At 41.2% G+C, this 15,268-nt stretch overlaps 1 protein-coding gene across 5 annotated transcripts in view; it reads right to left on the reverse strand.

Moving 5' to 3' along the window:
* The window catches only part of LOC122544065 (AT-rich interactive domain-containing protein 3A-like), a 452,979-nt gene that overhangs the window by 117,322 nt on the left and 320,389 nt on the right, over positions 1-15,268 (reverse strand). For all 5 annotated transcript variants that reach the window (XM_043683220.2, XM_043683170.2, XM_043683096.2 and 2 more), the window contains exon 3: positions 14,479-14,551. In XM_043683220.2, the coding sequence (XP_043539155.2) occupies positions 14,479-14,551 (73 nt within the window). The remainder of the gene's footprint in view (positions 1-14,478; positions 14,552-15,268) is intronic.

Below are 15,268 nucleotides of genomic sequence, written 5' to 3' on the forward strand. Positions count from 1 at the left end.
ATCAACCCAGTGAACCTTCTATGGACTGCCTCCAATGAAAATAGGTTTCCATAGGTAAGGGAAGCAAAGCTATTCACTGTATTCCACGTATTGTCTAACTAGCGCTTTGTACAATTTTAGGAAAACCCCCTGATTTTTAAACTCTATTTTCGCTTTAAAATAAAGGCCAATATTCCATTTACCTTCACTTTACCTGCTGAACTTGTAATGCTCGCTTTTTGTGATTTAAAGACAGGAACTCTCAAATCTTTCTGCTCCACACCTTTCTGCAGTCTTTCTGCATGTAAATAATATTCAGCTCCTCTATTCCTCTTGCCACAGTACATAATGTCATATTTTCAAACATTGTATTCCATCTGCCAGGTTTTTGCCCACTCACTTAACCTGCCTGTATCCTTCTGTGGATTCTTTATGTCACTTTCACTACTTGCCTTCCCACCTATTTTTGCATCACCCGCAAACTTACTTACAGTTCTTTCACTTCCTTCATCCAAGTTATTAATATATATTGTAAATAACTGTGGACCAGCACTGATCACTGTGGTATTCTACTGAATTACCATTCCATCCTGAAACTGCCTCATCTATCCCAACTCTCTGTCTCCTTTTAGCTATCTAATCCTCTATCTATGCTATTATGCTACCTCCAACACCTCTTGCTTTGTTAAGTAGCTTATCATGTCGTACCTTATCAAACATCTGCTGAAAATTCAAATATCATACATCTGCTGCTTACTCTATAATCAAGAGTTGATAAAATGCAGAGTTGAGAAAAGCACAGAAGGTTAAGTAGCATCAGAGGAGCGGGAGAGTTGATGTTTTGGGCAGGACCCGATAATTTACCCTGCTTGTTACTTCCTCAAAATCTTCTAGCAATTTTGTCAGGTTTGATTGCCCCTTCATAGAAACATGACAACTCTACTTGATCAGATTATGTATTTCTAAATGCTCAGCTCTGGCATCCTTTATAATAGACTCTAACATCTTCCCAATAATAGATGTTGAGCAAACTTACCTGTAAAAACTTTTCTTTGGTCTCCTTTTTTAAAATAGAGGTTTTACACCGGAAGTTTCTAATCCTCTGGGATGGTTCTAGAAGTTTATTAAATTCAAATTTGACATGGTAGGATTTGAACCCACATCCCCAGAACTTGAACCTGGGGTTTTGAGCTATCAGCTTCCCTGATTATTATTACCCCAACTTCGTTCACCAAAGGGCTTTTGTTCATTTTGGCTTTTCTTTACCTTTTTATATGTAAAGAAGCTCTTGCTATCTATCTTGATATTACTTGCAAGTTTTAAACTCAAAATGAATCTTTATTTTATTTTTTTGATTATCTTTTGGTTCTTAAAAATTTCCTAATCCTCTGTCTTCCTACTTATCTTTACCACAATTTACGTTTTTGTTTCTTTCAAGTTGATACTACTTGGGCAGCATGGTGGCTCAGTGCTGCCTCACAGCACAGGTTCAATTCCAGCCTTGGGCGAAGTCTGTGTGGAGTTTGCATGTTCTCCCCGTGTCTGTGTGGGTTTCCTGAGGTGCTCCAGTTTCCTCCCACAGTCCAAAGATGTGCTGGTCAGGTGAATTAGCATTCTAAATTGCCCATAGTGTTAAGTGCATTAGTCAGAGGGAAATGGGTCTGGGTGGGTTATTCTTTGGAGGGTTGGTGTACACTTGTTGGGTCAAAGCACCTGTTTCCTCACTGTGGGGAATCTAATCTAATCTTATCTTCTTTTAGTGGTTAGATGACATTTATCTTTAACAAATTCAGTTGTTTCCTGAGCAAGCGTAGATTCTTTGAAGAATAGATTCTCACTTATATTCAGTTCTGTAATCTTCAACCCACTAGACCATGGTTAACGATAGTCAGCTTATCTTCTTTGTAGACTGCTTCTTTCTTACTGGACTATATTCACCTTGCAAGTCATGAGCTATTTTCTTAAGCATTTGCCTTTGTTCCTCAGGAGAATTAGCTTTGTGAGCTTGGATAAAGTACACTACTCCTTCGGTCCGGTGAAGGGATGATCTCAATTCCAAAGGCTCATTATTCCAACTGTATTTGTGCTAACTTCCTTTCCCTGTCCACTCGAGCATAGTTCCACCTTCATTCCTTTATAATTACCCTTATTTAAGTTTAGTACAGCTGGTTCCAACACAAGTTGCTCCCTGTCAAACTGATAGCTATATTCTACCATGTTCTGGTCACTGCTTGGATCTACAACATATTGTTCTAGATAATCATCCCAAATATACTCTCAATTCTTCCCCATGTCAACCTCTGTCAATCTCAGTTTTTAATCTACATAAAGATTAAAGTTACCTATGATTAATGTATTGCCTTATCTCATTGAAATCTATAATATTCACAGTGATTAGACATGCCAAGAACCTAAAACATAGGATGCACCTTTGGAACTGAGGTCATTTCTTCACTCAAAGAAGCTGTGTGCTTTTAGAATTGTCTTCTCCAAAGGGCTGTGGATACCCTGTCAATGATGGCTGAGCTCAAAGATCACCCACCAGTTCTGGCTGCATACCTCAGATTTTAATGCTTTCCTAGCATCAGTGTAGGTTGTCTTGCTCCCTAGGCCTCAGCTAATCTAGCAACTAAAGGAAAAGAAGAAATATTGCATAGAACAGATCATAGTTTTTATGACACTGGACCGAAAGAGCAGTATATTTTCTCCAAGCCCACAAAGCTAATCTGTTCTCCTTCTTGAATCAGATCCTCTTCCATGTGGACATCAGCTGTCAGTCAGCCTTCAAGCACTTCCCCCCATCAGTGAACTATCTTCTATGTTTACTGAACATTTCTTCCCACAATCATCAATCATGGCCACCAACTCTCCTGCCATCACTGTACCCCATTTTCATACCTCTGTGATTAATGAGCATTTATGATCAATAGCTCCATTGGGAACATTGATCCTCAGTTGTCATCAATACCCAATCATATCTGCCTGTCCCCATCGATAATAGTCATCATGATCAACAACCATCTTCTCTGATCAGTAACCACACTGGCATCACTAACCCTGACAATTACTGAATATGCACACTGTAACATATCCCTATATCACTGCTCCGCTCACAATAACCATTTCTATCCTATTAGTACTGCTGCCTCTGACCTGTCCATCTGTGATCCCCCTCCTTGACCAGTAACAATTTCACCACCACCAACATCTTGCCTAAATAATCACCACCCATTCATGAACACCGATTCTATTGTGTGATCACATCCCCCAGTCCATAGCCAAAACACCATCCAAACCGTGATGTTAAAACTCCATGGCATTTAGCTGATCAATACTCCTCCCAGCACCAGCTTGAAATCCCCGTCTAGTAAATATCAAATCTATTAACTTTGTCTCTCTCTACAGATGCTATTTAATCTTCTAAGTATTTATGATATTTTGAATTTTTATTTCGTATTCACAGCATCCATTGTATTTGGTATTATTTAATATGATATTTATATTACCAAAATGCCTCAGAAACAGCATCATCCAGAGATGGGAGAAGACACCATAGGTTAGGAGAGACTTGTGGTCCCTGCCTTCATATTAAAAGTTGTGGCCAACATTGTTGCTTTCAGAGCTGGCATTCTGTATCTGACTATTATTGGTTAAGGTGTCAGTCAGCACGTATTTGTCCAGCAATGTCATTTTTACATTATTTGTTTGCAAAAGACAGGATCCCATACATCAATATATGAGGCTTCTAACACATGTAAATGAGCCATACTGTAAATTGACTATCTAAATTATGTCATTCTTAGCACAATCTGATTGTTTAGCAATTGCTGTCCAATTGCTGAATCACATCTAATGTTGGAGGCTATGTTCTTAGTTTGATCTGATTGGATACATACAGCAAAAATGCTGGAGAAACTCGGCAGGTCTGGCAGCATCTGTGGAGACAGAAATAGAGATACGGTTTTGAGTCTGAAATGTTGAGTTCTTCAGAAGTGAAAAAGAATATTAGTTTCAGCTTTCCAGAATCCAGTGTTTTGCTTTTATTCTGGTTAGGTACACACATCTTATGCACAGCGGAAGGGGTCACTGGAACATATGGTCTATACACTTGCCATCACACCAACATTGTAACTCATACAACCACATTACCCATTTCTGTTGTTGGTAGAATATCTACTTTGGCTTGATAGCAGCATCTCACTAGTGGAGAATTCCACTCATGTTGCTGCTGCATTGTAGTATTATGAAACAGCTAGCTTCAACTCCTGATCAAATTTGTAAAACATCTAACCTTTATATGGCAATCTGAGGTACACTGGACATTTTTTAGGAGCAGAGGTTGTGGCCTTGGGTCCATTCATGAGTTTAGTCAAAATACATTGAGCAATGATCTGGTCAGGATAGCTATTATTATATAGTATAGCTTTGATGTGCTCTATTTTTAGAGTCAAAGAGCTGTACAGCATGGAAACAGACCCTTTGGTCCAACTCGTATATACCAATCAGATATCCTAAATTAATCTAGTTCTATTTGTCAGCATTTGGCCCATATCCCTCTAAACAGTTCCAATTCTTGTACCCATCCAGATGCCTTTTAAATGTTGTAATTGTACCAGCCTCCACCACTTCCTCTGGCAGCACATTCCATACATGCACCACCCTCTGCATGAAGAAAATTACTCCTTCAGTCCCTTTTCTATCCTTCCACTCTCATCTTAATCTTATGCCAACTAGTTTTGGACTCCCCCACCCTGAGGAAAAGACCTTGGCAGTTCACCTTATCCATGCTGCTCTTGATGTGATAAATTTCTATAAGGTCACCTACCCCTCAGTTTTCTGCATCAAGCTTTCACAGTGAGCAAACTGTTTGGGTTCTACATATGAGGTGTTGATAGATTAATAGAATTGTTGGAATCCCAGTGAATATATTGACCAGTGAAGGTGAGATTGCAGTAGTCAGTAATGGAGAACTCTCTGGCAGATTTCTCAATCAGTGCTTTGAGGAAAGGGAGCTTATTTCCATTTCAAGGGAGAATTTGAGCACAGGTTAAAGCCCATTAATGTGTGTAAGGAAAAAATGCTCCAATTCACTTTTGAAGTGAAAGCAATTGATTTTCACCTTTTAATATTCTGGCAGTTCCTATTTATAAGGCCATCTACTTGGCAAGTGCTGCAACTTTTGCTGGGTTAAGCCTAAATTTCCGCTACAGTGTGAAGCAGTCAGACGTAACAGATGCTTAATCTGTGGGAAAAGGAGCAAATCTGTCCGGAGCTCCATAAAACTGGAAATTAATTGCACCTTGCCATTGGAACATAATTCCAGGATGTTGCCTTCCTTTCTGCTCTGAGCCTGCCCTCCAGCATTATTTGAACAAAAAGGATTAGACAAACATGAAACTCAGCTTAAAAGGCAGAGTCTGCATGAACTTTACGATTAAAAACTCACATGAAATAGTGAAAAAAGACTTTTAGATGCAGGAAATGAAAATGCAATCAAATTTGTAGCTGTTTAATGATGTTGTTCCAAAACACAATAGCTGCTTCAATCACCACTGATGTTTTTATTGCATGTCATAGAAGAAATTTGTTTATTTACTTTTGCTTCTTGTTTCAGGTAGTTTTAAAGTCTGAGAAGTGCTACACATGCATTATCCCACGCTTCTGGTGTGTCACTTGTTCATTTATTATTGTTATCACACAGTTATCAGATCCAGGTCATTCTGCTATAACGCGCAGTTCATCAACACAAATTGGCGAGAACGTAACTGACAAACAGGAGACACTGTTTGTAAAGCGTGAGCTTTTAAAACATGTGTTGGCTATAACACAATTGCATTGCCAACACTAAGTGCTATTTTTATAGTGCCATTTTTATATAGTGTGGGGTCACACAAGAACACAATCATCACATTATAGAAGAACTACCTGTATGTTTTATGTAATGAAACCTTGCCTAATTTACCTCAATTGTAATGTGCAAAAGTTATGTAAAAATAGAACGGGACCTATGGCATGCTCCACGCCAGCAAATTCTGCCCTAAACATCAAACCAACTTTTACGTTTTAAAACTGGACACAGAGGCTGGAAAAATGGCCGTCCAAGGGTTACCTGACTCATTTTACAGGTTATGACCACTTCCCTGTCTCAAGAGGGGATAAAAGAATATTCCAAATTGGTGTGAATCAATGCCCTTCCTTGAAACCAATCTTGTTTCTCTCTCACACATGTTGCCAAACCTGCTGAGATTCTCCAGAATTTTCTATTTTTGTTTCAGATCTCTAGTAGCCATGGTACTTAATGTTATTTATAATTTTCTGTAGCTGCATAGGACCTTGGCGAGACAATGTCTGAAGTACTACATACAGTTTTTGCCTCTTCATTTGAAAAAGAGATAATGGCTTTAGAAGATGTTCAGAAAATGTTCAAATGAATCATTCTTTGGATGAAGGGCTTATCGAAGGGAAGAAAAGGAACAGGCCTATACATACTTGCCTCTATGAGTCATTGTATTGAGTATAAGAGTTGGGATGTCATGTTGTGGATGTACAGGACATTGTTTAGGCCACTTTTGGAATATTAAGTTCAATTCTGGTCCTATATAGTGTGCAAAATCCCATGCAAGGACTGCACAAAACATTATATAGGACAAACAGGAAGACAGCTAACGATCCGCATCCACAAACATCAACTAGCCACGAAACAACACGACCAGCTATCCCTAGTAGCCACACACGCAGATGACAAGCAACATGAATTCGACTGGGACAACACTACCATTATAGGGCAAGCCAAACAAAGAACAGCCCGGGAATTCCTAGAAGCATGGCACTCATCCACAAACTCCATCAACAAACACATCGACCTGGACCCAATATACCGGCCACTACAGCGGACAGCTGAAACTGACAACCGGAAGCGGCAGGGACAGGCCACTATAAATGCCGGAGGAAACACCACAGAAGCGCTTCACAGGAGGCTCCCAAGCACTGAGGATGTCACCTAGACAGGGGACGAAACGTTTGCAACAAAAACTTCCAGCTCGGCGAACAGAACCACAGCAGAGGTTTATCAAATCATGAGGGGCATGGATAGGGTGAATAACCAAGATCTTTTCCCCAGGATAGGAGAGTTCAAAACTAGTGGGCATAGTTTGAAGATGAAAGGGGAAATATATAAAAGAGACCTAAGGGGCAACTTGTTTTCACGCAGAAGGTTGTGCATGTATAGAATGAGCTGCCAGAGGAAGTGGTGGAGGCTGATCCATTTGTATCTTGGTGGGTATATGAATAGGAAGGGTTTAGAGGGATATGGGCCAAATGCTGGCAAATGAGATGAAGTTAGTTAGGAGATTTGGTCGGCATGGACGAGGTGGACCGAAGGGTTTGTTTCTGTGTAGTACAGCTCTATTACGCTACATTCATTGGAGTTTAGAAGGGTAGTTGGCTTACTTTGACATACAAGGTCTGAGGGGATGAGATAGGGTGCATACCTGGGGACGTTTCTTCCCGTGGGGGAGATTAAAACCAGACAATATAGTTTAAGAACAAGAGATAACTCTCTTAAGACACAGAAATGAGGAGAAACGTTTGTCTCAGAGGGTCGTTAAAGTGTGGAATTATCTCCTCCAGATGGTAGAAAAGTTGTTTTTAAATCTATTCAAAGATAAGCAACAAAGCAGTCAAAGTCTATGGGTAGCAGACAGAAAACTCAAGATGAAGCAACAAGCAGATTACCCATGATCTCATTGAATGATGGTGCTAGCTTACACAGTTGCATGATGTACTCCTGTACCTAGGTACTACGTTCCTATATTCTACCTCATGTTACTCATTTAAAACTTTGCTGAAAACCCACTTCTTTGACTAAATTTTAAGTCACCTGACTAAATACCTCCTCATGGGGCTCAGTGTTATATTTTGTGATGTATTGCTGCTGTAAAGCACCTTGAGACTCTTTATTATATTGAAACCTCTAAATAAATCGAAGTTGTTATTGTTTAACAAAAGAAGAGTCAAGAACGGAAAATAAAGAATTGAAGATATTAAGAATTGAGGTATTTCAGGGATATTGATTACATGAATTTAAGTTTTAATTTGAATGACCTGCTGATTTCTGAAAGGGATTTGAACTGCTTTGTGTTCCTGAGGGAAAAAAAGAAATAAAGTTGAGAATGGTGCAGTAGGTCAGTGATGACAATAAATTAATTCTACAAGAATGGCGAGATCATTTTCTCAAAAGTCATTATTAAATTGTAGACAGTAAATAGAAGCAATAAGGCAAACTTAACAAAGATTGAAGCAGGGAAGCACTTTTGTAAGTATTACTGCAATTGAACAACATTAGGTAAATCATCCTAAATCTGCTAAGAATTATGGGACAACCAATTTAAAATTGACAGTCAGACTTGATGAAGGCTTTCCTGATGAAGGGCTTATGCCCAAAATGTCAATTCTCCTGCTCCTCGGTTGCTGCCTGACCGGCTATGCTTTCCCAGCACCACACTGTTCGATTCCGACATATAGTCCTGTTCTTTGCAGATAAAAAAATTTCTCCACACAGTGTGCCTATTTCAATATCACAAACATAACAACTATTCCCTGGTTCACTTAACCTGGGCAATTCCTTGACAATCAGATACAGCCTGCCTGGTTCAAATGTTATCAAAACTTGGCAGTTAACTACTAATCATCATTTAGCTGGTGAATTCTCTGTGGCAAAATCTGTACTAATCAGAGTTAACTTGCCAATCAATGAGCACTGATTCATTGGGCCAACTAGGTAAATTATGTAGCTACAAGAATATATTAGAAGCTAGGAATTCTGTCATGAATAACTCACCTCTCACTTCCTAATGTCTGTCCACCATTTACAAGATACAAATCAGACGTGTGGTGGAATACTCCCTACTTGGTTTAATGAGTGGATGAGTTCCAATAGCACACAAGACCCCTGTCATTTATATCCAATCCACCATCTTCAACATTAACCCCCTTCACATAGTGGGAGTGGTGTGTACAATCTAAAAGATGTACTACATTAACGTACTAAGGCTCATCTGACAACACCTTCCAAGTCCACAATCTCCAGCACGATAAGGGCAAGGGGAGCAGATAGAGTCATAGAGATGTACAGCACAGAAACATATACTTCAGTCTAACTTGCCCATGCTGATCAGATATCCCAAACCAATCTAGTCCCACCTGCCAGCACCCGGCCCATATCCCTCCAAACTCTTCCCATTCATATAGGCAACCGGAAGCCTTTTAAATGTTGCAATTGTACTAGCCTCCACCACTTCCTCTGGCAGCTCATTCCGGACATGTACTATCTTCTGTGTGAAAAAAAATGCCACTCAAGTCTCTTTTATATCTTTCCCCTCTCACCCTAAACTTATGCCCTCTAGTTCTGGATTCCCCCACCCCCAGGGAAAAGACTTTGTCTATTTATCCTATCCATGCCCCTTATGGTTTAATCAACCTCTATAAAGGTCACCCCTCAGCCTCCGACACTCCAGGGAAAACAGCCCCAGCCTGTTCAACCTCTCCCTATACCTCAAATCTTCCAATCCTGGCAACATCCTTGTAAATCTTTTCTGAACCCTTTCAAGTTTCAGTATATCCTTCTGATAGGAAGGATGCCAGATTTACATGCAATATTCCAAAAGTGGCCTAACCAATGTCTTGTGCAGCCACAACATGACCTCCCAACTCCTGTACTCGATACTCTGACCAATAAAGGAAAGCATACCAAATGCTTTCTTCACTATCCTATCTACCTGCGACTCCACTTTCAAGGACCTATGAACCTGCACTCCAAGGTCTCTTTGTTCAGCAACACTCCCTAGGACCTTACCATTAAGTGTATAAGTTCTGTTAAGATTTGCTTTCCCAAAATGCAGTACCTCGCATTTATCTCAATTAAACTCCATCTGCCACTTCTTAGCCCATTGGCCGATCTGATAAAGATACTTGGAAACACTATATCGCAAGTTCCCCTACAATCACACACCATCCAAACTTGAAAATATATCATTGCTCCGTCATAGCTGTCATGTCAAGAACCTGGATTCCCTTCTTAACAGCACTGCGGGAGCTCCTATGCTTCAATATCTGCAGTGGCTCAAGAAATCACCACCATCTTTTCCAGGGTGCTTTGCAATGGCAACAAATGTCGGCTAATTCCCATATCCCATGAACGAATAATGAAAAAAAAGTACAAGACCTCCTCAAACTTCACCATTTGTGAGCCAGTAATGTTAAAGTTTAGCTGGGGTTGTGTCTAAGGGTAGGGAATCCTGAAATTCATCCAAGAGAAAGTGAGGACTGCAGATGCTGGAGATCAGAGTCGAGAGGGTGTTGCTGGGAAAGCACAGCAAGTCAGGCAGCACCCGAGGAGCAGGAGAATCAACATTTCAGGCATAAGCCCTTCATGATTCCTGATGAAGGGCTTATGTCCAAAATGTCGATTCTCCTGCTTCTCGGATGCTGCCTGACCTGCTGTGCTTTCCCAGCAGCACACTCTCAATCCTGAAATTCATGCCAAGTACAATTTAGGAAAACAAATAGACATCATATCTTGGGAAGAGTTTGAGGAAACTGAGTTAGTTTTAGATTGCTTTCATGAATAACCAGCTGAAACACTCTGTAACAAAAGCCTCCTTCTAGGTTGTCAATCTGATTTGATTTGATTTGATTTATTGTCGTCATATGTACTGAGATACAGTGAAAAGTATTGTTTTACAGGCTAACCAGACAAATCATACCTCACATAAGTACATCAAGGTAATAGAACACAATGCAGAATACAGTACTACAGCTACAGAGAAGGTACAGAGACAGATCAACTTTAATATATGAGAGATCCATTCATAAGTCTGATAACAGCGGGGAAGAGGCTGTTCTTGAATCTGTTGATGTGTATTTGCAAATATTTGTATCTTTTGCCCAACAGAAGAGGGTGGAAGACAGTATAACAGGGGTGGGAGGGGTAATTGATTATGTCCTATGGCAATGGGAAGTGCAGACGGAGACAATGGAATTTGGTAGAATCCCTACAGTTTGGAAGCAGGCCATTTGGCCCATCAAATCCACACTGACCCTCCAAAGAGCATTCTACCCAGACCCAACCCCAACTTATTCCTCTGACCCTGTATTTCCCATGGTTAATCCATCTAGCTTGCCCATCTTTGGACTGTGGGATGAAACTGGAGCACCTGAAGGAAACCCAAACAGATACTCCACACATAACAGTTGCCCAACGATGGAAGTGAACTCAGGTTCCTGGTGTAATGGGGCAGAAGTACTGACCACTAAGTCACCATGCTTTCCTGAATGGAGGCTGGTTGGGTGATGGACTGGCTTGCGCTCAGTTTCACCTTTGAAAATCAACTTTATGATTCCTCTATCCATCCTTGGGTCAAATCCCAAGCTGACAGTGAAGACAAAACTGTTAGTCTACAACACCTATATCATAAGCACACTGCTGTATGGCAGTGAAACGTGGACTATGTATCCGAGAAACTGAACACCATGTACTTGAGGTGGATCTGCCATATCCTGAGCATATCATGGCATGACAGAGTGTCCAATGCAGTGGTCCTATGTTGTGTTGCCCTTCCCAGCATGTACACTCTGCTCAGGCAGCAGAGACTGCGCTGGCTGGGCCACGCCCACCACATGGAGGATTGCCGCATCCCAAAGGATATCCTCTATGGAGAGCTTGCATCTGGAAGTGACCCACTAGGTGTCCCCAGCTTGCTACAAGGACATCTGCATGAGGGACATGAAAGTGCTTGATATCATTACGGAGTCCTGTGAAAGGCTTGCAGCTGACCACACGAGATGGTGAAGCACTGCACCAATACCTCAAAACAGGGGAAAATAAGCTAATGAGCACCACAGCAGACAAGGGGGCACAAAGGAAAGAGTGCAGCAGCTCTGGCAGATCAATGACCACATACAGATGTGACCTCTGCGACCGGGACTGTCAATCCAGCATTGGTCTCGTCAGTCACAAGCGACGTTGCTTCAGGGAAGCAGAAAGCTAGAACAATGAGGATGCAACTCATGGTCAGCCATGACCGAAAAGGGCCTCACTCATCAATGCTCCGTTTAGCTATACATTAATTGTCTCAACTAGGCTAAGAATGGAAAATTCAACTATGAGTTTTATTGTGAATGACCTTCACATCACCTTCACAATCACCATTAGGGAAGGTGATTGCCTCATGGTTATCACCAGATTGTTAATCCAGAGACTCGGGTAATGTTCTGGTTCAAATCCCACCATAAGAAATTTCCATAAAAAGTCAGGAATTAGGGATCTATTGATGACTGTGAAGCCATTGTCAATTGTCAAGGGGGAGAAAAACTCATCTGGCTCAATAATGTGCTTTCAGGAAAGAAATTGCTATCCTTACCTGGTCTGGCCTACCTGTGACTCCAGACCTGAAAATGTGTTGCTGGAAAAGCACAGCAGGTCAGGCAGCATCCAAGGAACAGGAGAATCAACGTTTCGGGCATAAGCCCTTCTTCGGGCTTATGCCCGAAACGTCGATTCTCCTGTTCCTTGGATGCTGCCTGACCTGCTGCGCTTTTCCAGCAACACATTTTCAGCTCTGATCTCCAGCATCTGCAGACCTCACTTTCTCCTTGTGACTCCAGACCCCCAGCAACATGGTTGACTCTTACCTGCTCTTTAGGATTGGGCAAGAAATGCTGGCCTAGCTAATGATGCCCTGATCCCATGAGTGAATTAGAAAAAAATCATCTGCTGAGTATTTGTGGTATTTTCTCATTTTATTTGATCATTTTACACTATCTATCAATCCCAGGTGGAACGTTGGGCATATGAACAGCAACTAAATACAGGGGTTCAAACCAATAATCATGTCTCATGCAGTTAGATACTTGCAGTCACTCTAAATCAGCTCACTTACAATGAATGGCTAATTGAATGGAACAGGAGGATATTTGGAAATCTTACCCCAGCAAAAAGGCAATACTTTCAAAAGGTGAACATTTTTTCAAGTCTGATCAGAGAAATCAAAATGTATTTACTATAACTACCAATATAAATGATCTCCAAAGCTTTTCTTATGTGGAGAACAATTAAACTCACCCTGCACCCTTTATTACAAATGATTATCCCACACAGTAACTCTCAGTCACTGTAGTTTTCCCTCTGATGTGTGCGTGAACATGACATACAATGACGTATGCCCACATACTGCATTCCAATAAAGTTCTGGCCTTGCTGATAATCTGCTGTTTAAATTTTTTTCTGTACTTTTAACAGCCAAGCTCTCAACCTTGACTTTCGTACAGAGAGTTCCCCAGTAGCAGAAGACCAAAAGCTTTAATCAACAAATAAGTCAAATATGTTTTAAAACACAGTAATAGTCTTAGATCCATACCATTTTCTTTTCATTTGCATATGGACTATGGAGCATTACACTTTAAAAGGGGATTAACTATGCAAACTCTGTCTCAACGTCTGTGAAAATAAAAGATTCATTCATTGTCCCTATTCACCTCCCTCCCCTGAAGCAGGCTTTTATAAAGTCCAACAAAGCCCCACCAAAACACTGAAACAGCCTGATTGCAAGAAAGCAGCCAGTGTCAAGGGTATGGGAACACTGTGCAGCGAAGTCAGCATTGGGACTAAGGGTCAACATTGACTTCTCTATGACATTTAGTGTTAGAAGCGAGTTGATGCATCATAAAGCATCAGCATCTACATCGGTACACTACACCATCCTTTTAAGGCTTAACTTTGTCTGTGAGAGCAGACTTTGATGCTACTCCAGGTAACCCAAAGGTTGCACTATATTGGCAATTGCGCACAAACTCTGGTGTCTCAGGAAGACAGCCTGTTCTGGGAAGAATGGCTGCCTTGCAGCAGATTTTATCCATACACGGCTGTTGGCCCATTTAGGGCGAGCAGTACCTGATATACCAGCAGTGCCAGCTGAAGCACTGATTGCTGTTATCACTGTAGTGACAAATAGGTGAGCCGCAATGTCATTTGGAATCATCGAGGGGGATTGGTCAGGATGGAAGTGACCAGGATTTGAGAGGTCACATGGAGAAGGCAACTCAGGGAAATAAAATCTGTGATGGGACCAGAAAGCCCAACAAAGAAGGATCCACATCTGCCTACCACAAGCTAATGTGGGGAAACCTGCTGGGCTGGCCACTGCGTGTTAAATGTTGGAGGTGAAATGTTGAGCCTCTTCAAGTGGGCAGTTCATGCCCATTTCAGGGTCTTATTTGGCTCACTGATGGGCAGATGACTCTAAGCTGGGGTGAACCCCCCCCCATCCCCTCCCATCCCACTTCCTAATCCCTGCTGGTTTAAGTGTGGTAGCTGAAGCAGTGGGTGGACAGGGCAGTCTCTGGATTTAACTTGATATCTTGCCCAAACCCTTAGACAGGGATACACAAACACACACACACACAAAAGATGCAAATGTAACTTAATTAAAGCTGCACACTCACCCCTTTTTTGCATAAAACTGAATAGATCATCCAGAAATTCTTTTCTCTTCGGATCATCATCCAGCTCATACAGCTGAAAGATAAAATAAAAATAAACTTTAGTTCATGCCATGTTCTAAGCCTAAAGATTTTACTGCACAAACAGGCAATAAATTGCCTGCAACTTACAGGGCTGAGCAAGCTCCCCAATGGTACCAATAGTTTGGATCCTGGGGGTTCTTTACTTGACTAGAGAAAAATGGTGGCTGTTACATTAGCAAACTTTCAATCTGACAGGATTGTCCCTTAACCTGAGAATTATTGAAAAATCACAGCCAGTGCCTTCATTACCTCTGCAGCTTTCTCTTTTCGAACTCAACAGGCCTTCAGACCATGGGATTTTTGGATTTCTTATGATTCTTGGTAATTACATTAATTTTCTCACTCTTTCTCGCCCTTAGATATTCCACTATTTCTAATATGCAAACTTTGTCTTCTACTTTGAAATCCTACATTTTTCATTTATTTCCTAGCTCCCTATATTCTGCTTGCAGGAGCCCATCCCCCTTTTTACCAAATTAGTTGGTATTTACATGAACCTTCCTGATGAAGGGCTTTTGCCCGAAACGTCAATTTTACTGCTCCTCGGATACTGCCTGAACTGCTGTGCTCTTCCAGCACCACTAATCCAAAATCTGGTTTCCAGCATCTGCAGTCATTGTTTTTACCTAGAGAAGTGGGGAGACTTGTTGAGCCTGTTAAGGTTGGGGAGCCTTCAAAGGTTGCCCAAGTGATTTGCTGGAATCCTGGG

This window comes from Chiloscyllium plagiosum, unplaced genomic scaffold (genome assembly GCF_037043375.1).
Source record: "Chiloscyllium plagiosum isolate Xiang-an unplaced genomic scaffold, Cpla_swu_hap1 HiC_scaffold_1, whole genome shotgun sequence".
In the NCBI taxonomy this organism is placed as follows: Eukaryota; Metazoa; Chordata; class Chondrichthyes; order Orectolobiformes; family Hemiscylliidae; genus Chiloscyllium; species Chiloscyllium plagiosum.